Raw genomic sequence first — 24,911 nt, forward strand, 5'->3', positions numbered from 1 at the left:
CCGATGCCCACCGATCTTCAGTCAGTATCACCATCCATTTACACGGCAAGCTTTGCACTCTAAGGAGTACTCTGAGGAATTGCTCTGTACGGTTCAATAAAGAGGACTACAGTCTGAAAACGCCACACTCGGAGAGCCGCGGAGCAATTCCTGAGCCACAGGAAAGTTTCGGCCGGGGAACGCCGGGGAACGCCGGGGAATGCAAACGGCACGGCCGTGACGGGCACCGGGGCCGCCCCGCCCGCCCCGCCTCCGCTCGCTGCGATTGGCCCGCCCGGGCCCACCCGGCAGCAATCTCACTTCTGCTTGGCTCGGGCTTCCGGGCCGCTTCGGGGGGCCAATAAGGCGCGGGGTTGTTTTCCCGTCCGAAGATGGCGGCGCTCAGTGCTGCTTCTGTGGAAGGGAATGGCGGGGAGTGAAGCCTGAGGGAGCGGGCCGGGGCCGCGAGCGCGGAGGGGGATGAGGTGACGCCGCTATGGCGAGCGACGGGGGCAGGAAGCAGTTCTGGAAGCGGAGCGGCGCGAAGGTGCCGGGCAGGTGAGAGGAGCCGCGGAAGGTCGGTGTCGCCGGCCACGGACGGTGCCGGGCCGGGGCGGTGTCTGTGCCCGTCCGGCTCCGCTGTGACCCCAACACCGCGCCCAGCCCAACGGGACCTGCGGGTCTCCGCCGCAGGGACCGGGTCCGGTCGGTCACTGCTCGGACGCGGGTCCCTTGTTAGCTCAGTGCGCGGAGCCTTCCGGCGCTGGCGCCTCCAGTTGTCTGGGGGAAATGGCTGGTGGTCACTTAGCGCTGGTTGTAACTTGTGTCAGAAAGGTTGTTAAATAATTACCTGAATGTGCGTTCCCAGCCTGACATCGCGGTTAAAGGAGCTAACGTGATCTTGGGAATGTGTTGGCAGGGAAATTTTGAGTGGGAGAATGTGTTTGGAACTCTTAGCAGTGCCAAGTTAGGATGTTTTGAAACTTGATGCAAGTTATGAAATTTTTGAAATACAGTGTAGGAAACTGTATTTTCTAGGCATAGAGACATGGTACGTGTTCTGCTACGCGTTTCAGAACAACTTTCTTCTGAAGTGTGAACAGCAGATCAGTTGTTGTATTAGTGCAAAGTTCTGCAAGCACATTCTCCCATTGAAGATTTTCCAGGGAATAGATCCCCAAAGTCCTGTTAACTCTTTTGACTATTGCATCAGGGTGGAAATACATGTTCAGATTTTTATTTAACAATAACATTCTCTGGTCTTATCCTAAAATTATTCTCACATAACAGTTTTCTATATTCTTTTTTTAAGACTGATGTGTACTTGTGGTTATCAGGGAACAGTAACTGTATTTTATGCCCTTTACATGAAATCAGCAATATAGTCCTGCTCATCATTTACCTTCTTATATTTTCAGTGACCCATAGGCACTAACTGGGAGTGGTTTTGTTTCTTTAGTTACAAACTAACTTTTTCAGTCCAACTGTTGTCCTTCATCTAATACGTTTTCTTTGTAACTTTGCTGGATCTCTTGAGGGTGAAACACTTCTGGCCTTCCTCCCTTGCACAGGATCTATAAATAGTTCCAGTTAATTTGCAGGCAACTGCAGGCTTGTGGAAAAACAAGGACACTGTGGAGAAGGTGTTTTTGATTTTTATTTATTTTTTTCATGGCATGGAGAGGACTGTTGTTGCTTTCTGTTTGAATGGATTTCCATTGCAGATATTCACAGAGTGGTGTAAAGAAAAGGCAAGTGCTGTGTGTATGGAAATAAACAGTGACACCTGACCCTCATGTGAGCGTAGGGCAGGGATGTGCCTGTGGAGAGGATGGCATATGGTTCTGTGGAAGGGCTGCTGGGGAATTGATTTCCACGGAATCACATAAAAATTGTTAAAAGTTTTGATAAACCACCATTTTCAGTCACCCCTAGGGCTAATTTCACTGGTGGTAATGCTGCACCTGTTGTGAAAATCTAAGCCTCTCTTAAAATCTGTTTTGACTGCAGCCTTTTTGGCTTGGCTCTGTCTCAGCTTTGCTAAGGTTGGACTTACTTATCCTTATGGTCTGGAGATTGTTGTTGGTATGTCAGGAGAGCATGTTTGTTCTATGTGATTTTTATTACAGGTTTGGGTAGTTGTTAATGTTGCACATGGTTTATTTCTCTTACGGTGAGAGAGTGAGGAAGTTGTAATAATTTCTAATATGAAGCCACATGTGTCTTGATGTGTCTTCTGTGGCGTTTTTTTACTTACAAAATAGTTTTATACCCAGTAACTGGGAGGTAATGAACTTTTAGTTTGTAGGGATTTTTGGTTTTCGCACAGTAACATGCTATGTTGTAGTGTTAGAGGTTAGTGAATAAGTCTGTATTTGGAAGTTTGTTTCAAAGCATTCTTTTAGTACTCCTATGGCTTTTATTCTCTAAGCTGTCACCTTCTGCATTTTTCTGCAGCTTTGTCATCCTTGTACTTTAGTAATGCTTAAGAACTGTCTGGTTGGATTTTGGGTGACAAGGGTACATAAAAGATTAAATCTTTATAGATATTTCTTTGAGAATTTTTAATTTTTTTGCAAGAGATAAAGAAATGATAAGTCTAGGAAGAGAGTTTTCATAGATTCTTACTGCAGAGTCTAACTTATATCTTATTTTAGCTCCTGGTTAGAAAAATAAAATAGCCTAAAATAGTCTTAGCTTTTGTCTCACAGAGTTCCTGTTTAGCAAATTTATGATTTTTATTAAATTAATTCTCAGTATGCACATCAATTGCAGCTTCATTATTTTTAGTTTTTGAAACAGACAACTGTTAGAACGTTGCAGTTCTGTTTATTATTGACTGTTTAAAACACAGAAACTCTACAAATATTTATTATTTTTGTGATAACTCTTTGTTTTCCTTTAGTATTCAACATGTGTATGGAGCTCAGCATCCACCTTTTGACCCATTATTGCATGGAACGTGAGTTAACCTTATATTTAAATATTCTAAGTATTTTGTGTCTCCTCTGTCTTCTCTCTTGTTTGGTGTTTTTTTTTTTTCCCTGTTGGCTATGAATTTTATTGTTGATCTTCCCTTTTCAATTTTTGTCATAATCTTGACTTCTCTGTTTTGACTTCTCCTTTGTGACTTCCTGATGGTTACCGTATTTGCAGGAACAAATCAGCTCTTTCAGATCTTAACTAACCTAGACTGCCAGCTGTTACTATTTATTTTTAATGCCTTATACATGGGAAATTGTGGTAAGGTAAAAAAACAGTGTTACAAAGACGAGTATTTGGTTGGAAGGACGTCATGCTTCTACTAAATTTTTTCAAGGGCTGGTTTCAGATAGTACAAGAAGTAAACATTCTAGTTAATTTTCAGATGATACAGACTTGGAGGCAGTTGAAATGTGTGATCCTAAGGGTGAAATTAAAATAAATGAGATTAATTGGCTCAAAATACGGAGGTATAGAGACCCAGTAACAGAAACTGGAAGTTTATTGCTTGAAGTGACAGAACTAGAGAAAGACCTTGCTGTTTTAGACAGTGATGACAAGTCAGGTGAAAGTGCAGTGTTGCAACACCTGTTAGGGAAGATACTCCCTGTAGGACACAACAGAAACCTTATAAATGATACTATATGAGAACTGGGTAAGAACTTTTTCTGATTTGCAGTGCTGCCTGCCTTGTCTTAACAGGAAAAACCAAAACTAGCCCAGGTCGAGAGAGAGAGGGAGGTCAGAAATGAGCTCAGGAACCATCTTGATGCGATTCTGTGCAAGATGACCCTGCTTGAGCAGGGAATTTGGGCAAGATGACCCTCTGTGATCCTTTCCCCTCTCACCCACTCTGTGAAAGCACAATAAAATTAATGTCAGTAACTTCTTTATTTTTTGGGAACAGACTAAGAAACCCTCTCAACTTTATACCTTGTTCAGCTCACGTCTAAAACGTGATGTGATTGCTCTGCATTACTGTAAGTGAGGACAAGTTCCAGGCTAGGGAGGGATACTTGGTTCATATCTCATGCTGTGTGTTGACAGAGGGGCAAAAGGTTGGGAACTGATCAGGGTCCACTTAGACTGGTATCTAGAAGAAATATCTTTCCTCTGAGAAGAGCAAAGTTCTGAAGGAAATCCATGCTGGCATGCCTGGATGGGGAGGAATGATAGATTTAATGAGTTTTAAGGTGAGACTTGGTTTGTTTATGGCAGTGATTGTGTTGCATGATTGCTTGTGATGACTTAGGAGTAGACCATGACTTGATTGCAGCTCCTGTGCTGTTATGCAGCAATTGCATTAAAAGGGTTGAAATCTACAGAAATGGATGAAGCAAGAGCAGTGCAGTGTGCCCTATTTTGTCCTATTTTATAAGCTATTCTAGTAGTAATCCTTTCATGTGATTTTTGGGCTCAGTCTTTTCTTTTCTTTTCTCTTCTCTTTTTTTTTTTTTTTTTTTTTTTTTTTTTTTTTTTTTTTTTTTTTTTTTTTTTTTTTTTTCTCTCTTTTTTTTTTTTTTTTTTTTTTTTTTTTTTTTTTTTTTTTTGTTTGTTTTGTTTTGTTTTGTTTTCTTAAGAAACAGGAAGGAAAGATTTGTTTCACTTCTATTCAAATCAACAAAGTATCAGTTTTTGCAGCCCTTTTTTCCAGATTTCTTTAGCTGTATGTTACTGTGGGTGGATGTAGTAGCAACATGAGGGGATAGAGATAAATGTTTCCTACCTATGTAGTGTCAACTATGAACTTTTAGGGTTTGGTCCTATCCTAGCCAGAGTGTTTTGCTTCATTACTAGTTTTCTAAATAGTGGTTATTTGTTTTTGAACAGCTTGATAAAACCAGGTTCAAAGCCACCTACAACTCCAGTGAAATTGAAGAAAGTCAGCACCTTCCAAGAATTTGAAAGTAACACAAGTGATGCTTGGGATCTTGGAGATGATGATGATGAACTCTTAGCAATAGCTGCTGAAAACTTAAATACAGAAGTGGTCATGGAAACAGCTCACAAAGTAATTCAGAATCACAGCAAGCTACAAGAACAGCACAAATTTCAGGAAGAACATCTACAGGAAGAAAAACAAGATGAATTTGCACAGCTGACTTCAGTTGCATGTGGTGATAATAGGCTTGTTAAATCAGTCAGTGAAGGTCATACATCAAGTTCATTCGGTATGTTGAAAAGTGAAAAAGATCTTGGAAGTTAAAGATGAGAGCTACCATATTTGCCCCTGTAAGACAGTAAACCCTTCCCAACCCTTTATTAATATTGCAGGAAAATACTGTTTATCTCTAGTGATTTATTTGAGAGGAAGACTGCATGCCTTACAAAACTGTAATGCATGTGTGTAAGAGAAGGATAACTAAACTTTTTTTGTTTTCACTATTTGTTTTTTGCTATTGTGAAAAATTATAAATAGATTGTAATTAAAATTTAAATATAATTAAAATATATTGAAAAGCAGGAGAAAATCATGCAGGTGGACTGGGAGATTCACCTTCATGTGATCTTTTCTATGGTTTTATATAAGATTTCAATTGCAATAATTCCAAGATTTCTCTGTGGTTGTTTTTTTATGTTTTCTTTTTTTTTTTTTTTTTTTTTTTTTTTTTTTTTTTTTTTTTGAGAATGTTAGGGAGAATGAAAACAGCTTTTAGTAGCACAGATTTTAGAAGTCCTTGAGCCTTGCTATTAATATGATCTCTGATGTATTTTAATTGTGGAATACTGCTTCAAAGAGAAATACTTCTTCTGCTAAATCCAAGTAATTTGAAGTCTGAACTTCTGCTATGCTTGAGTTTGCATTTTTCAAAAACAGAATTCTGTTTTAAGTTTACAAATTAAATTCAACTGATTAATAGCCTTCTCACTAGCTGAGGCTAACTGCTATACTTCTTTTTCCCTTCAGATAATGATAGTGAAAATTCTTCCATGCAGAGATCACAGTCACTTCCACAAACTTCCATACCTCCCTTGACAAGTGGAGTGGCAGACTACAGCACCTCAGTTACTCCTGCGTTAACTGAGAGAGAAGCGTCTCGACTAGACAAATTTAAGCAGCTACTTGCTGGCCCGAATACAGATCTTGGTGAGTGTTTCTCATAGGACCTGTGAATTGCATCTAAATTATTCCTAAAATATAGAATTTTCCTGTTTGATGTACTGTCCTGCCATATGGTTTGGTTAGGATCTAATCCTTTCAACATTGAAAACTGAAAGTTTGTAGTACTCCTGTTTTTAATAAGCGATTTGCATACATCCTACTCATATATGTAGGGTGTTCAATGGGTTCTTGTTCTTTCTCACATTATTTCTTCCTACCAGACTAACCTCTGTAGGAAAAAAAACCAAAGTATAATTAGCTGTGTTTATTGTTAATGCCTGATAATGGAACAGCGTGGTATAGAAGTGTGATTTTCATGCTTGGAAATAAATAGGAGTGAAGAACGATGAGGCGTGTAAGTATTACTGCTTGTCTCTCTGTGAGCCTTCTTTATGTTCACAGGCTGATACAGTGGTTCTGTGTCTCATCTGTGAATGCTGACAACAAGTCAATTGCAAAACAAATGTATTGTCAGATAACTTGACTGTTCCCTTTGTTTACTGGATTTTAGCTGCTGAATAGTCAATACAAGTGCCAAGAGGGTATCACAGAATCAAATGGCTTTGTATCCCAAGTGAAAATTTGAAGCAGGATTAGTACACTCCATTTGGAGAACTTGGTGATTAGGAGTTGAGGACAAAATAATGAATAAAGAAAATGTCTTTGAGGTAGACCATTCTGGAAGATATCTCCAGGAAACTTAAAGAAAGAAGTAGAAATTGCATTTTTACAGTTCTTGAATTGATGCTCTTCTTGCCTGGTCATTGTCATGAGGCTTCTTCAATATACTACAGTCCAAGCTGTAGCTTTTATTTATTTATTTTTCCATGCTGTGTCTTATTGTCAGGTTGGTGCTGGGAAAGTACAATTATGGAGACTATAATAACTGCATGAGATTGAGCATTTCAGTGAGTCATAGGACAGCCTTATGAAATGCAACTGTGAATAAAGGGAGGTGTTAAAACATATTTTATATAAACTTGAAAATGGTAATCAAATATTGCTTTTTAGCCCTTTGATCTAACAGATGTTATGACCTTTGTGATTGTGACTGACATGAAAACTCATAGCTTAAGAATGTTGTGATAGTAGAAATCTTTGTTACGTAAGTTTGCAAAATCAGAGGAAAGACAGAATTCAGTTTAAAACTATCAATTTCACTTTTGCTGTCTATTTAGTTTAGAATACTGTACCAGTAAATTAGATTTATGTATTAAAGTGAAATAATTTTGGAAGACAATTTCCACTCTTATTAAGAGTGCAGTCACCCTGTCTGTGATGAACTTGGTCAATGCTATTTAAACAAACTATATATATTTATGAATCTCACACTGAATTATATGTAGGAAAGTGAAATATGAATGTGCTTCCTTGATATTTAAGTGTGGAAAATATCTAGTGAGCTCTCATACAAACCACTAAATAATGCCTTTTGTACATCTGTTTATAGGAAGCTTATTCTTTCTCTTGCTGTACAAAGTGATAAGTACAGTTTAAAAGTGTGTGAATAGAATTTTATACCCAGTTTTGATATTTTTTGATGTGAATATTTTGACTTCTGTGTCTGGAATATGTCCAATAGTGCGTATACCTGTATCTATCTATCTACAGGTAATACATGATAGTTTTAGTGAAAGAAATGAACTCGTTATTCATGACATGCAAGCTCTTGATGATGATGAAGCTCTTGGGAATAGATCATATATGACAGTAGTGCTTGGACTGAGTTCTTGGTATCTGTTAGGGAAAGTGTGTGTACACATATATATATATATGCAAACGTGTTTGGATATTGCTGTATGCGCAGTTCTTCAGAATCTGGTGTGTGCATGTCTATATGCATTTTTAATGTATGAACTTTTGGAAGATGTTTGGTTTAGCTCTGTGCTGTGAAGATGGTTTAAAAAGTATTCTTGATTTACAATGACAGCAGTAGCTTGGGAAAGTGATACAGGTTTTGTGTGGTGGACTTTTTAGTTTGTTGTTGGGGTGGTTGTTGTTGTTGGTTTTTTTTGGTGTTTGTTTTTTTTTCCCGTGTTTTTCTTCAGAACAATACTGGAAATGTACTAAGGTAGAAACTAGGCAATAGGCTCCAAGCTAAAATTTGTGGTGAGCAATATAGGGATAGGTGGCTGTTCTGTTGCAGATGGCTTATTCTGTCTCTGTGTGTGTGGGGTGATGTGGTAAGCGTGAGTCTGTTTTGTGTTAGAGCCACAAATAGTGGGATTCGTTTGTCACAATGAATTAAATTAGTAAAACATGAGACATTTTTGTAAATACTTCTCTTCATTTCTGAAAGTATTAGAGTTGGTTTTGCTTGGAAGTAGAAGTACCAAGTTATTATGTTTGTTTTCTTGGTATAGTTTCTCATATTGTTGAAATAGATTATGTAACAAGTCCTTTCAAAGCAAAATAAAAGTTAATTTGTGGAGCTGTAGCCATGTCATGCATGTATTCTCTTATCATAATGAGAGAAATTAACATTGACTATGAATATAAAGTAATGCAAATAACCTTGAAATCCTTTGAGTCACACTTGAATAATTTAGTTGTGTATGCCAACTAGTGGTGTGAAAGAGCATGTTCTTTCACAAGAAAAATCTCAAAAAGATGAATTATGTGTATGAATTTGGAAGTGAAGATTATTTTAGTCATTGGAAACCACTAGCAGATTTTGGAGTTGGGTTTGGTCTACAGGCTGGCTGCTTTGAACTTGTGGAAATAGGTAGTTACTGCAAAGAAATGTGGGCTGGTGGAAGGAGCATACTGTAAGAAGCAGTTTGGTTGGATGGGGACTTGAGGAGTGACCCTTGTCCATTAGATCACAGTAAGAAGTGTGGGTGCAGGAGGCAGAGTGGGGCTGTTGGTGGGATGGCTGAGTTCAGGACACAGCTGCAGAGCAGACTGGAGGGTCTATTTGTCTGCATCGCTTCCCACTCCTGGTAGTGCATGCCAGCTTATTCAGCAGGAATAATTCGCAGTACTTTTGTGCAATCAACCTGTGTTTATGCTTGACTAGCAGTCAGTTTGCTGCAAACTTACTGAATTTCAGGTCTTGTCTTTCCTTGTAATGGACCTTGCATTACTAAGTGAAGACAGGCTTGCAGAATTTTTGCAAACAGGTGCTCGCTTTAAAAGGGGGGGAACGGAACTTTAACAAAGCAGTGTGGTGGCAGTATTTCTGAGAAGAAATTTTACTTTCCTTCACAGACCACTTTGTTTATATTAGAGGAACAGTACTGCTATGTCTTTCAGGTTTCCCATTGAAGTTTAATTCTTTTTGTTAAACTTGTGCTTTTACTAGTCTTGAAAAATGTTTTAGGGAGCTGTTTACTGTGCAAACACAATGTAAGCAATGTTGATAAAATCTGACAAAGCAACTAACAAGTTATTGCATACTTGCAAGTTCAGCATAGCTGATGTATGGCAGGTTATTAATATAAATTTAAAAATCAGCTGATTAAAGCACTTCCTTAATGCCTTTATCTTCAAATCAACTATTTTTCTGGTTTTTACACATATATGGCTAATGAGTATGTAACTGGATGTGAGAAACATGTTTATTTAAGTAAAATAACAACCAATGGTAAACTTGGTGTGCTGTGTTCCCTTGATTTTATAAAGCTTCAAAACATTGTAATGGTACTGTTATGCAACATAATATATATATTATTTCAGAGTCAAAACAACTAATTTCTTAAGTTGTATAATTGTTTTGCATGTTAGGGTCACTTTTTTTCCTACTTAGTCACGACAAATCCCAAGCTGAATAAAACATGTTGAAGTTTTAGCATACTACCTTGATAAAAATAATAGAAGGCCCTGTAAAAGCACCCATGAAAATGGAGAAGTATTCCCATCTTAAATTTACTCCAGTTGCTGTACACATTCAAGAGCACCTTTCATTGTACTTTTTAAAAACCTCATCTATTTTTCTTCCTCCTTTTGACCAAGTCTCAGGAAGGTAACCTTTTCAGAGAGTACTGCAAGCTGCTGAGTTGGGTGCTGTCTCTTAGCTAGTGTTTTGCAATGAAAGTAGTGGATAATGTTGTGAAGTCTTACAGAATTTGTAAAGAATAGCTGAACTTTTGATTTATCTCATGGTGGCAAAAACTAATTACATAATTTTACAGGAGTTAAAATGCTGTAATCTCAGATTATTTTGTAACAATAGCTGGTTGTCTCTGTGTGCTATAATAAAAAAATTCAAGAGTGGTTCTCTAGAGATTAAATTCAGAAAGAAAACATGTTAGATGTCTCTTTTTCCCATCACAGTGGTCTTCTGTATTGTTGCAGCAACTTGAAATAGGATTTTCTTATTCATGGTCACATCCATTGTAGATTTATATTAAACCTGATCTAACATAGTAATTACCTTTTCTTTCACTTATGGCTCATAAATCTGGTATTCTGTAACAGGAGTCTGTTATGTCCTGTAAAATTGCTTGCCAAACTGGTGCTATTGAAAAGTTTCAATAACTTTACAAAATGCATTAATTGAAATGAACTTGATTAATTTTGTTCCCAGCATCATTAATTTATCTGCACTAAGCTACACAGTGATTTATCTCTGTGCTCCAAGTACATCCATGTCATTTAGAATTTTAATGCCCCCTACAGCTGTGAATTACTTGTAGTTGATCATGTGAGCGCCTATTCTTTCAGTTTGTTGATATATAGTATAAAGTTAACATGTGTCCTACTGCTGCTTTGTGTGATGTCATTAGTCATATCTGTCTTTTCAAATTATTATCATTAAAAGGTGTCCTCTCTGATTCTTGTTCTGTTATACTTAGCTTTTTATCTACAAAATATGCTTTCCTATTTAGCTAATAAAAAAAGATTATTAATCAGGTAGTATTGTACCATTAGACTTAGTAACATTTTTTTTATTAATTTAGAGTCTTCTGAAATGAATGCTAAATATTCTTCTTGTTAGTATTTTGTCTTCCTGTTTTCTGTGGGTTGGTCTCATAACTTGTCTTTTCGTTTAATAGTAAGCATTTATTCTGATTACTGCTCTGGTGGAATATTTCAATGTAAAGGTATTAATTTATGACTTTTTGTAACTAGATAATAATAGATTCTTGAAACAATTTTGAGAAGATTTTGCAGAGTTTGTTTCTTCAGGATGCGTTTCTCTTCCTTTGTTAAGATGCTAGATTGACGTAGTCGTTCCAGACCTGTGCTGGTTCTAGTGATTGCTGCAGTTTGGGTGCAGGACCTTACACTTGCCCTTGTAGAACTTCATGGCGTTTGCCTTGGCCCACCTGTTAAGCCTGTCCAAGTCTCCCTGGATGGGATGTGCTCCTTCCAGCAAATCCACTGTGTCACAGCTTGGTGTCATCTGCCAGCGTACTGAGGGTGCACTCGGTCCCTCTGTCAGTGTCATCAAGGAGCATACTAAATAGTATTGGCCCAGTGTGGACCTTTGTGAGACACCACTCATTACTGGTTTCCACTTGGAGCTGAGCTATTGACTAATTACATAATTTTACAGGATAAAATTACTGTTATATTTTTATATTACTATTATAAAATTGTCCTTACTCTTGGGATAAAGAACTGACTGGATGTCCATATCTTACAGCCCATCCCTCAAACAAATCTCTCTAGTTTTAGTGGCAAGGATGTTGTGTGGGACTGTATCAAAAGCTTTGCAGAAGAAGTGTAGTTTAGTTGTAGATTAATATTGTTATCTTCTAACAAGGATTTAATTTTTAATTTGTTAATTTTGACTTGAGTGAAGACTCTTTACTCTTATGTGTTCCAAACACCACCTATTGTTGAATTAAGCTTTTATTGAGGGAGAAAAAAAGAGTATGACTGAACAGCTGCAGCTCCTATTAACAAACAAGATAATCTTTCCCTTTTCTCAGTTCTGAAAAAGGAGCCTGTAACCTAAAGCCTTCCCTTTTTTTTTTTTTTTTCTGGTCAAGAGTTTTGGTATTCAAATATGACTCAAATTAATAAATGGGTGAGAGGTATTGTGAACTACACAGATGAGCCTAGTTCTGAGGTTCTGGACTTCTTGCCTATAAATAGAAGATCTGTGTGATTTTTGTTTTTATCAGAATAGCTTAGAGACTAAGCTGTTTCTTTTTGTGTGGATGTCCACAGAAAACATTTCAGGTCAAAACCATTGATCTGTTCAAAAAGAAGTGTGCTCTTAGCACAGTCCTTAAAACTCCCATGTTATACTCATGGCTCCATTAACAAAGAATTGAGTTCTGTACTATGTCTTTTTTCCAAGTGGATTTGGATGTAGAGCATTACAGTGGGACCCTTAAGTTCAGCTGATGTGAAGGGGTTAAAAAAAATCACTAAGTTATCATTCAAATTTCTGTGTACACAAAAAAATTGCGTTGGTAGTTACAATTAACTGATCATCAAAAAAGAAAAGAGTTAACATTCTACTCCAGATTGCAAGATTGATTAATTAAAAGGGGTTTTTTTTTTTTGTGTCTGTTAAAGTTTTAGCAGAATTTTTAAGAGATTATTGCACTGATTTTTGATCAGGTATTCAGAAACAGTCTGTGAATCTTAGCCATGTGGTGAACAATACAGTGAAGAGGGATATTTTAGTCTGGATGAACTGAAAGAGAAGTACTACATGATGAAGTGTTCTTGTAGTTTTTGTGTTTGAATGGCTGTTTGTTTACTTGTTTTTGGCGTGCCATCTCCCTTCCTTACCTGAGAGCATCATGAAAGCTGAACTTGGACTTTGTGAAACCTGTATTATCCAGTAAAATAGATGGGTCAGAAGTTCAGTGTTCTCTCTTGAAGTCATAGACTGATGGAGCAGCTTTGCCTCTTCCCGTGACTTTTGCAGACTTTGTAGCACGGGAGGGACTTAATGGGAATGTCACCAACAAGACTACTGAGACCTCTGAACATGCTCTGTTTCCTGAAGCTTTTGAACATCAAGATTAGCAATGTACATGTTGTAATGAGTGGCACATACAGCTTGTAAATCAGTTTATGAAGGCTCAAGGAAGTATAATTAATCCTTTAGGTTTTCTTGCCAGCATCTCTTTCAGTATTAACAATGTTGGAACACAAGTCATTGTTACTTCATTAGCAGCATGCCTAGAACTGGAAGAAGTGCATAAAACTTGTCTGGGAAGGTAAACGCAGTGGAGCATGTTTCACTGTGTATGTCTCTGCTATGCTGGCCTCACTGTTGCAGATTATTGGTTAGGTATGCCCTCATGTGTGTTTTAGCCACAATGGACAATTACTCTGAATGTGATGTATGTTTGCAGTTAACTGAGAAAAACTTTCATGGATTAGAGGTTAAGGGCTAGCCTTATACAGGAATTTGATATAATAGAACCTAATGTAAAGCTAAACTAAAATAATACTTCCAGTGCAACCACTGAAGTAAAGACTCATAATTGAATCAGTAAGAGCTGCTTTTTTTTTTTTTTAACATTGAGAATAGGGTTTAAAAGCTTTTCCCTTACTTGTACATGAAAGGTTAGAAATTGTTTCAATGGCATTAACATAAAAAATAAAAACAGAAATAAAACAGAAACAAAAATAAAAACAGATGCACAGAAATTGGATGTTTTGGGAGAACTATGAAAAACAGCATCTGCTGCTGTCACAGTTGTTCTCCATTACTTATAATTTCCATCACTGGCTTTATGTGTTGAAGGTCTTAGCCATTTCATAATCTTCTTTTTGCCTTAGTTTCCCTAATCACTTACTTTCTTGTACCTTGTAACACCAACCTCATCTGCTTCTACTTCTGACTTTTTATGTGAAGTAGCAGACAAGATGTACTTTCCTGCTCTTTTCTAGCAAAGGCTCTGAAAAGGCTCTTACCCTGTATTTACAAAGGTGGATTGGACTTTATTTCCTGTTTCTGCAGCATTCAGAATAACTCTTTGTTCCATTGAGAAGATTAAGGGCAGTGTTTGATTAAAAAAAAATAAATTAATGAAGTGCCTAACAGAGCTATTATTCATTTTGAAAACCAGTTGCTGTGGTTGCCATAGTAATAACAAGCCCTGTATTAAAGTTATTTTCTATAGGTACTGCCTGTATTATAACATGCTGTTGGGGGAGCTGCAGTTCTGTGCATCTATTCTTTTGAAAGAATTTTCCAGCTTTGTATAGTTAAAATATCCAAGGAATTTATGTTGTAGGAACATAAAACATGTAAATCTGGTTTATCATATCTATCATGGAGTTGCTCATGCAGGCCATCGCTTCATGTAGCCATTTACAGTAATCTCAATGAAATAACAGCTGTATCCAAAATGAATAATACATACAAAGAAATTTTGAACTCCTTTAATATTTCGTATTTTTAATATATTTGTAATGGGTAGAATGATTAGCTTGTACTTCCAAGAAAAATACTTGTAGACTTGGTTGTTTGCCCTCATGTGTTTTAGGTGTAGTGGGTAATAACTCCAGTAATTGCTTGTACAGTTAAAAGCTGGCAAACTAATGACATGTTTTCTTTGTAAAATTCCCCATGAAATATTCATGGAATATGAGAAGTCTTTAAATCTAAATGCAGTAAAAGGATAGTTCTAAGATTTCTGTTAGAACAATTGCTTTCAAGTTTTTCTTCCTCAGAGAGAGAAAATATATCTGTAAATGTACTGTGGTAAGCCAGATAAAACAATTTTTTTCCTAAATTAAATTAATCATATTAATTTGAAGCATTTTCATACCACATTATACCCTCATAATAAGATATCCTAAAGCAACATTTCTGTGAAAAGTAACTGCTGTCTCCTAAGCAGAAGTGATAGTTGGCTAGTGCGAGCAAGTTGAGGTACTTTTTGTCTAAAATCTATGGGGATTTATAAATTCTTTCATACTCATTGGTCACAGAATTATGTTAAATAATGAGGCAGCTGAAAAACAGGCTAACAATTGGGATTTAAACTGTTTCTTCAGAAAGTATCCTTTTAGTTTGGGACAGAGTTCACAGACAGGGTTTTACAGATGTTTTTGGATCTGCCTAATTTCAGCTGCTTCCTTGCTCACACTTTTAACAAGTGATTGTGTCTGTAATTAGAATCTTTACAAGTGCTCATTTTCAAAATAATTTTTCTGGTAGTTTAGGAAAATACCAATTGTATTGAAACAAGAATATTTTTGCAGTATTATCTGATTGAAAATGTGTGTTTGATTTGTAGGTGCTATTAAAACTCTTTTGTAGAAAGTCTGTGCTTGGGAACATGTTCAGTGACTCAAAACTAGGATGTCTAATTCCTTGGGAAATCTACAAGGGGAAGGAGTTGCTCTAATGACAATTCATTGAAGTTACTCTTTGACTTGGGAGATTGTAATGTTTCAGCCAATGACAAATAGTTTTATAATTAATTAAAATACTAAGTTCATAAAATAGTTCGGGTTGGAAGAGACCCTTAAGCCATCTAGTTCAACACCCCTGCAATTAGCAGGGACACATGCAACCAGATCAGGTTGGTCCGAGACCCTCACCCAGAGATGAGACACAACTCCTCTGGGCAACCTGTTCCAATGTTTCACCATCTTCACTGTAAAAAATTTCTTCCTTGCATCTAGTCTGAAGCCACTGTCTTTTACATTAAAACCATTATCCCTTCTCGTATCAAAACAGACTCTGACAAAAAATCTGTCGCCATTTTTCTTATAAGCTCATTTTAAGTATTGAAAGGCCACAACTATGCTGCCCAGAGCTTTCTCTTTTCTAGGCTGAACAACTCCATCTCTCTTAGCCTATATTTATGGGAGAGGTGGTCCAGCTGATGCCTGATGCCACAAGCCAAACAGTTTCCTTTAATGAAAGCTCTTCATGGTACAAATACAGCAAGATGCACACGTAATACAGTGTGACAATTTTATTAGTTTAACCAATTCGCATACTTAACAGAAATCATCCAATTAGAAAAACAAAAAGTTAATTAAGTAATCCTCCCTTTCAGTTCTGTCCTCCACTGAAGCTGCCCCTAGCTTCTAACCCTGCATTTATTATGTCTGTAATATATAGTGAAAAAAATAGTGCTTCACACTATAGAGAGAATAATAAATAATATTCCAGGAAGGTTAGCTTACTGTTCTAAAATTTAGGTAAAGGGCTAGGAAAAGTACTATAGTTAGTTAAGGAGCTATATAAGTATATAATAGTAGTCCACAGAGCTACAAATACATGGAAAATGTATAAAACCCAAAAATCTGTTTGCCATTACAGCGCCCTGATCATCTTCATGGCCCTCTAGACTCACTCCAAAAGGTCCATGTCTTTCTCTTACAGAGGACTCTAGAGCTGGATGCAGTACTCCATGCCCACCTGGAGGTCTCACCAAAGTGTAATAGAGGGGGCAGAATTACCTCCCTTGACCTACTGGCCATGCTGCTTTTGATGCAGCCCAGGACATGTTTAGCTTTTTCACCTGTCCAGCTTCTTGTCCCAGCCAGTCCTTCTCCTGGGTTTTTTGCCCTAATTACCTCCATCCCCTGGCCTGTATTGGTACTGGTTGGTTGACCCAACACAGGTGCAGGACCTTTCACTTGCTCTTGTTGAACCTGATGACATTCCCATGATCCCACTTCTTCAACTTGTCCAAGTCCTTCTGAATGGCATCCCAGCTCTCAGGTGTGTCAACTGCACCACTCAGCTCAGTGTCATCTGCAAATTTGCTGAGGGTACACTTGATCCCGCAGTATATGTCACCAACATGGAATGACTCTGGGCTCAGTATGAACTCCTGAGGGGCACTGCTCGTCACTGATCTCCATCTCATCATGGAGCCACTGACCATTACTGCTGGATGTGGACATTCAAGCAATTCTTCATTCATCAAAGAGTCCACCCATCAAACCCACTTCTGTCTCCAACATAGAGAAGGATTTTGTGGGGGACCACGTCAAAGGCTTTACAGAACTCTAAATAGATGACACTTGCAAAGCCTTTCCTTGTCCACTGATTAGTCACTCCATTGTAGAAGGCCAAAATTCTGCTCAGGCAGGACTTGTTCTGGTCAGCTGTGCTGGCTGCCTCAAATCACATCACTGTCCTGCATGTGCCTTCACAGAGCTTCTAGGAAGGTCTTCTGTTACATGATCTTCCCAGGCACAAAAGTGAGGCTGACCAGTCAGTAGTCTCCAGGGTCCTCTTTTTTTTTTTTTTTTTTTAATTTAAGTGTCTCAAGGTAACCTGAGAACTGGAATGTGAGTATTTCAATTACATGTTATTTGATTTTTAGGAACTCACCTGTTGAGTCATTTATAAGAATAAAGCCCATCTTAAAGACTGTAATAGAGACACTTGCTGTAAAATTTAGTTATGTATGTTTAATAAAATGCACATGTAGTTCATGTATTTTAACAGCAGTATTAGAATTTAGCTTTAATGACAGTCTTTTATGCATGTCTAAAATTGTACTCTTGTGTATATGCTTCAATTTTTCTTATTTCTCATTACCATAAGTGTTTTTATTTTATGTTATAGTAGGGTTAGACTAAGTCTTCCAGGAACAACTTTGGTCCTGCTGTTGTAATTGCTGTTAGAAAGGGCAGGGTCCTTTGTTTCTTTTCCTCTTATTTTGGTGATGAACCATCAGAGGAAAGCATAATGTGAATTAATGCTTCAGCAGTAGTGTCATGCAAGGGTCAGAGTGTGTGCTTTTGGGGTTTGCTACTACACCTGATAAGAATTCTTGCATAGCCTCTTTTGAGTTTTACTGTGTGCTCTTTGTCACTGGCAAAATAGTAGTTGAGCTCACTATAGTGAAAAGTTAGGGCCAGAATTCTATATGTTTTTTTGGATTAGTCTGGGATCCTAGAATTTCAGAAAATTATGATATAGGACAGCAGTCAGTGTGAAGAAATAGAACTACCCAGGGCTAATGGTTTGTAGTGGAATTGACTTAACTCTCAGTTGTGCAATCATCTGTCTAACAGTCCTCTGTCCTGAAAGCAATTACTGTACCACTTACAAAAGCAAAACCAGAAACAAAAGCCTTGAGAAGGTGCAGAAGGATGGCATGACAACAGAGCAGAGGAGGTTATTAAATACAATAGAAGGTTATTAAATACAATCCAAAAGGTAAAGTTCTGTGTCAAATAAGGAGAGCAGAGCAGAATATGAATCCTGTCAGGCCAAATGAATGGAAGCATTTCTAAAAGAGAGTTTGAGAAACAACTTAGAAACATGTAAAAACTAGCTTTAAATGGTTTTTCTCAAATACACTGGGAGAAGGAACATCACTGAAGATTTTGTAGGCCCAGCAGGCAATCTAGGTGTAAAAAGAGCTTCTAGAGGATAAGGCAGTGGCAAAGCAATATGAATAATTATTTGTGTTCAAATAATTATTTGAATAAGCATGGAAGAATGTAGGGATGTATTCACTCCCAAATCCTACATGATGGATAAATAAAGAATCTGTTTCAATTAAGTGTTATATTGTAAAAAGAAAGATCATTTGTCCTTGGTTTTTACTTCTATGTCCGGTGCTGAGATTTCCTTCCAGAAGGAGCAGTCCTTTTGAACCTACTCCCATGGTGTGTGTTACTGTTTGGAATTATGTGATAGTCCAAGCTATCCCTAATTGAAGGAAATGTATGTTCATTGCAGAATAGGCTCAGGAGGGGAGGGAGGGAAAATAAGCCGTGTTCCGATTTGCTTGTGTATTTCCTATGTTTGGCCTTAAATGAGTTGCTTAAAAGTAAGTGGAACTTTTGTACTGGGTGATTTGGGATGATCTGTCACTCAATTAATTATATCCTTCACATTTCTGATTGTGACAGTAGATCTGCGTATTTTCCTTTTTTATGCTTTTTCTTACTTTACATGTGCTGTTTTCAGAGGTTGGTATCCATGTTTGGGCACAGATTCCTATTGAGTCAAGTTAAGAGTGGAGGAAAAATATGGAAAGGTGAAATATTAGAGTGGGTTTGGTGGGTATAGAGTTGGGAATGAACAATTGTGTTACTAGAAAATAATAAAAGTAGTTGCTGAGTTACAATTTATTTTTTATTTTCTTCATATACTAATTACATAGTTCATAAATGGTATGGTTGTGCTTAAAGGTAGCCAAAACTTGAGAAAAGTGATTGTGTAAGGAAGTAATAAACTAATGCACAAGATTGGTTTTTATTCAGCCCAGTAGAGATAGATCAGACCCAGCAAAGCATATTTGTTCGTAAATACTGCACAAGGACAAGTAGAGCAGAAATATGCACAGTTGGAGATGTTGCTTTTGAAGACTTGGGGTTTACATTGGCATTAAAATAACTGGAGCTAGCTGTCATGCTTTGGGTGGAAGGGAAATACATAAATTGTAGATTGTTTCGTTAAGGCAGATATCTCTTTTATTGTTTTTGTTCATAAATGATACAAAATACTGTTTTTCTACTCTTGTTGATATTATATGTTTATTTTGCCTTTACATCTTCTGACCAGTTCCTGCCTTTCTGGCTTTCAGAAGAATATAACAAGTGATTCTGTTACTTATGCTGTAGTGCTTGGTATGGTGGGGATTTACTTGGAATCAGATCATGGGTGGAATTGCACAAGTGGTAGGGGCTGCAAGCCAATGCTAAATCTGCTTGGAGGCTGAGCAAACTCCCTGGGATGTGGAGAACTACTGTAGGTGATGTGAGAAATTGCTGTAACAAACCACAGTGTGAGAAGCTGACACAAGTTTTAGATAGCACCCTATGGTGTGCCTGGATTTCACAAGTAGTCAAGGGGGAATTGTGTGAGGAGGTGCCCACACAGTGCCATTGTATGGAGAGAAGCACTGAGATCACTTAGGGAAGTGCAGTGTTACAAGACCAACGGTGCCCGATAATCATTTCAGAAATGGTATTTGGGTATAGCAGTAGCAAAACTTGGACCATGAAGGGAAGAAATAATTTGAGTGGTTTGTCAAATGGGGCAGAGAAAAAGAAGTAGAAGTGTGCTAAAAAAAAGATCAAAAATGGGAAGCAGGGTTAAGGGATGTGACCAGCTGCTGTCTGGAGTTCGTGTTGGGCAGCTTGTGTGTCATGATCACAGCTGGAGTATGACAATAAATTAAACTTCTTTCCGTTGCTTGTTACATCTTTTTCTCATTGACTCCTTGTGTGTTTTTTCTCATTGACTCCTATGTGACAGCATACACATAATAAAGTGTACTTTTTGTGCCAGCCTGTGACTTCTTGAATTTATCTCTTAATCTGTGTTTATAGTTTGTACAAGTTCTGTTTTCATTGTTTCTTTGGGACTTCGGTTCACACTGAACTCTAGTAGTGTCATATTTTTCTAATGTTACTGATCCTTTGGTCATTTTTTTATTCTTCCAATGCCTCTCAACTCCTTGAGATGAAGGATGAGGGGGAAATTTATTGTGAACTGTGAAATTTATTGGGTTTCTGTGCATAAGCATGCTTTCATGCTTCCTCCATCCATGCATATTTAGTGTGCAGAAGTACTGTGAACTTCTTAATGTTTTTTGAAAGCATATGCTGCTGCTCCTCATTTTATGTAGACTTTAATAATATTACAACTGCTTTAACTGCTTTTATACTCTGTATTCCTTTCATATCTATCTCAAAAATGCTTGGAAGAATAATAAATTTATGTCGTAAGTTGCCAAGTGTGACAATATAAGGCATGTATACCAAACAGTAATGCTGAGAAATACTCCAAAGAGTTACCTTATCACACTCAGTACCTATTACCGTACATGTCCCTATGGATAACAATTATCCAGTATTTTATTAACTCATTAGGATTGCCCTATATTTCTGTATTCACTGGATTTTCTAAGAAGACCATTGTTGTGAGCGCCTTTGTGCTAATTTGAATGTGTCTGTGTATGTAAATTGATAGTAGCTTCCTTGCTTCTCATGAAACCATTGTGTTTTAATAGATGAATTGCGAAAATTGAGTTGGTCTGGCATTCCCAAACGGGTTCGTCCAATTGCATGGAAGCTTCTTTCAGTAAGTTGTATTTTGTTTTTTATTCTTCTTCTGCATTTAGTGCTAATAGCTTTTTCAAGCATTGCAAATGATTTAGCGTGAACTGTAATCCATCAGTGATGGTTGGAAACATGTCTTCTGCTGAATTGTAATGGAAGTTATGTTCTTTTACTCAATTTCAAGATTTATCTATCAAGTTGAAAGGAGGGGGGTGAGAAGTAGTAGTAAATCATGCTAGCTGTGTATCTCTATTTTTCAGCCTGGCTTTCTGTGAAAGAAGGGGTTGTGATAACAGTGGCTTCTTTCAACCAGTTTTGATGGAATGATGGAGAGTCCAAAGACAAGTACATTCTTAACAGTTTTCTTGAAAATAGACACACAGTAGGGAAAGCAAAGACTATCAGCGTCCTACGAAAGGCTTCATTCTGACTTCACATTAAAGTAACTGCAAGAAAGGATTAACACTGTAGTGAGGAAAAGCAGTGATAGGATCTATAGGTTTTTCTGGCTGATTCTTCTATAGTGCTTTAAGATGAACAACTTTGAACCACTGTGTAAATTGAATTGTGGCATTGGCTCTCCTGATGTCAGACATGTGAGGCAGTTCAGAGACAACCTCATAAAAAAGCTAATCACTTTTTTGTGGTGCAAGTTTATGGCTGGCTGAGCACTCTGATCTTTTCCCTGTGGCCAGAGGATTTTGCAGTGGCCGTAGCTTGGGAATAGGTTGCCTGAAGTACCATGGAAGTGTTTCATTTGGGCATGTGGGAGAAGCTTGTGGAAATACGTGATTCACTGGGTTTGGTGTTACAGAACAGGACTTTTTTCATCTTGGTGTTTGCACTATTTTTAAAAAGGTTTTTGCACTATATTCTGCAAAAATGCAGTTCTTCATAGAGGTATTTTTCATGTCTATCTTTTCAGCTATAATGCTTGTGATGACAATTAGTTAAGCATTTTAGCTGTTGTTTGTCTGCCTGTGGTTGGGAGAAAGTTTATGAGGATGTTTGTATAAAAAGAAGCAGAACTCTCATGATGTCTACTCTCCAGAGGCTGTGAAAGACACTTTCTCAGCAAATCTTTGTGCATTTAAGAACTGTTTAAAATTCTGAATTATGCACACACACCAGTTTAGCACTATGAAATTTTTCAGAGAGTAGACTTAAATAGCTTTGCTTTTTATAGAATAATTCTGTAGGAATGCAAAGTATTTACTTCAGATTGACACTGATTTCCAGTGACTGAAAGAGTCTTTCTTGTTGATGAGTTCTACTAAATTTGCAGCTTAGTTCCTTCTAATGCTAAATGCAGATGGAGTTTAATGGTGGATATTCAAATATCTTGCTGTAATTGAAATTAAACATGGAGCTTACAATTTATTTTAGTTCTGTTTCCAAAGTTATATGTGATTTTGGTTGTAAAAAAGGCATTTTTTTTTCTCTTGAAGTTTAGGGTGTCTGTTTTGAAATACTAAAAGTAAGAAAAATTATGGCTAACTCAAAGTTGACTTTGAAACATAGTAAGCTAAAGCATAAGTATTTTTTAAGTTCTGAATCAGAAGACTGACACTGGGGTTTAGAGAGTTGGAATTATGCTAATTATAAAAATATAAAATGAGCTGACTACTCTTGCTTTCTTGTAAGAGCATAGACTTTCCAGGAGCTTTAACTTAATTCCAGAAGTTGATTTAAATTTAGTATTCCTGGTCTAGAAAAATGCCTAAGTGTAGAGTTTTCTTGTTCTGTTGCTTTAACAACTCCAGAATTTATTTCAGTTCAATTTGCAACTGCATCTTGCCATACCTCTGCAAAAACCTGCTTTCAGATTACTTTTTTTGGTACTTTAGCAAGTAAGTGGATTATTTTTTTTTTTTGGGAGTAAGAGATTTATGAAACTGGCTTTGTTTGTTTGTTTTTTATACCTCCAAATGGCAATATTTTGAAAATTCTTAGCTTTTCTTAAGTAAGTTCTGCTGTGATTTCTTATCAATTATATGGTCATGTAGTATGTTTTGGAAACCCAAAGACAAGTCTGTAAGTAATCATTACTTTTCTTTACTATAAGGCAGCATTTTCTTTCATCTTCTTTCCCAGGTGGGAAAGAAAAGTGCTTTCAGTTTTTGTGGTCATAAGCTCCACCATGCTTTTTTGGTGGTAACCTAATAGTGACCTACTGTTAATGTCCCAGGTAAGGGGGAGTAATAATGGTAATTCCTGGGAGTGTTTAAAGCCAGGCTGGGTGGAGCTCTGAGCAGCCTGGTCTAGTGGAAGGGGGTTTGGAACTAGATGATCTTTAGGGTCCTTTTCAACACAAACCTTTTTATGATTCTATGCAGTCACCAGGAGCTCCTGGGGAAATAAGTGTTCGTAAAAATCGAGTGATATTTTGATTAAAGATGTGTTGCAATACTAAAAAAACAACCAGAAAACTGAAGAAATCAAAGTATAGTTATGGTTTTAGTATATGTTTGTTTCAAAATTATTCAAAAGTCTTATTTAAAAAGCTCAAACTTAATTTTTTCTCAGGGAACGGAGTATACTTGGTGGTATCTGAGACAGATGATAATTGTCTTGTTTGTGAAACCAGCATAGAAATTGGAATTCTAAAAATATGCTTTAAGAAATTGATCAGTTCTTTGTTACATAGTCAGCATGTTAATAATGTCAACGAGTGTTTGATGAGGACAGTTTTTCAGTAAATACTCTGTTGATGTTATGCATCTCTACTGGTAACATCCTATATAAAAAAAAAGACATTATTTATTTTTAAAATATAGCAAAAACGTTAAGTACACTGTACCTAAACAGCAAGAAGAACTATACAGGCTCTCTTCTCTTTTGACTAACAACACCAAAGATATGTTTGCAAAAGCCTTTGGAGGAAATTAATGAATAAATGGATTAAACTCTCCGCCAACTTATTCGCTGCTGATACGTTGCAAGCCTTCCCAACTTTTAAAAATAAAATCTAATTTGTAAAGTGAACAGGAAACACGGCATGTCGAATTGAGAGATGAGTTCAGTCTTTGAAACCGAATAATGGCAAAAAGACTTGCTGAGAAAGTATTGATGTGCTTCAAACAATCACACTGGATTTTAAAAATGAATTATTTTCTAAAGCAACCAACTAAGATATCCTACAGGGAAGAAACCACTACTGTTGAGAATAAATGGGAGCACTACTGTTGAGAATAAATAAATTTTATTCAATAAAGTTATTGAATAAATTCAATATTTAACACAAACACTGGGACAGGACATTAAATGTCAGGCAAAGTCTTTAGGAAAAAGTGAAGCTGGTGGGATTTAAAGTACTTGGAATCAAACACATGTCTGTATATCTTAAAGTAATTCATTTTGCCAAAGAAAGTACCTCTTAAAGTATCTGGAATGTAATATGGCTTGTAATTATTTTCCTGTCATTATAAACTAAGTAATTAAAGTGTGCAGAAATAACATTTTCAATGATTCTAATATAGTATCATAGAATTGTATAGGTTGGAAAGGGCCTCTAAGGTTGTGTAGTCCAGCCATAAACTCAGCACTGCCAAGCCCACCACTAAACCACGTCCCTGAGGGCCGCATCAGCGCGTCTTTTCACTACCTCCAGCGATGGTGACGCAGCCACTTCCTTGGGCAGCCTGTTCCAGTGATTGATAATCCTTTCCATGAAGAAGTTTTTCCTAATATCGAATCTAAGCCTCCCTTGCTAATGTATATAATTCCTACTTAAAGGCAGTTGAGTTAATACGCAGTGTCTAAAAATTTAATAAAATTGCTCCAATACTGGCTATATAGAAATTAAGTAACTCACATGTTATTAAATTTACCTGAACTTACTTATTTAAGCTTTTCTCCTTAAAAATCAACACCTTCTTAGTATTTTTGATGAGAAACTGCATTTTGTAGGAAAAAGAAAAGGAAAAAAATAGTT

The 24,911-nt window shown here is 37.0% G+C and overlaps 1 protein-coding gene across 1 annotated transcript in view; it reads left to right on the plus strand.

Annotated features, from left to right (window-relative positions):
* Nucleotides 1-352: 352 nt before the first annotated feature.
* Nucleotides 353-24,911, plus strand: part of TBC1D22A (TBC1 domain family member 22A) — a 140,998-nt gene continuing 116,439 nt past the window's right edge. The window contains exons 1-5 of the mRNA XM_041405396.1: nt 353-537; nt 2,885-2,941; nt 4,792-5,132; nt 5,870-6,049; nt 20,929-20,999. Coding sequence (XP_041261330.1) covers nt 476-537; nt 2,885-2,941; nt 4,792-5,132; nt 5,870-6,049; nt 20,929-20,999 — 711 coding nt within the window. The 5' untranslated portion in view covers nt 353-475. The remainder of the gene's footprint in view (nt 538-2,884; nt 2,942-4,791; nt 5,133-5,869; nt 6,050-20,928; nt 21,000-24,911) is intronic.

Source organism: Onychostruthus taczanowskii, unplaced genomic scaffold, assembly GCF_017590055.1.
Source record: "Onychostruthus taczanowskii isolate IOZ18803 unplaced genomic scaffold, ASM1759005v1 scaffold23, whole genome shotgun sequence".
Classification (NCBI taxonomy): domain Eukaryota; kingdom Metazoa; phylum Chordata; class Aves; order Passeriformes; family Passeridae; genus Onychostruthus; species Onychostruthus taczanowskii.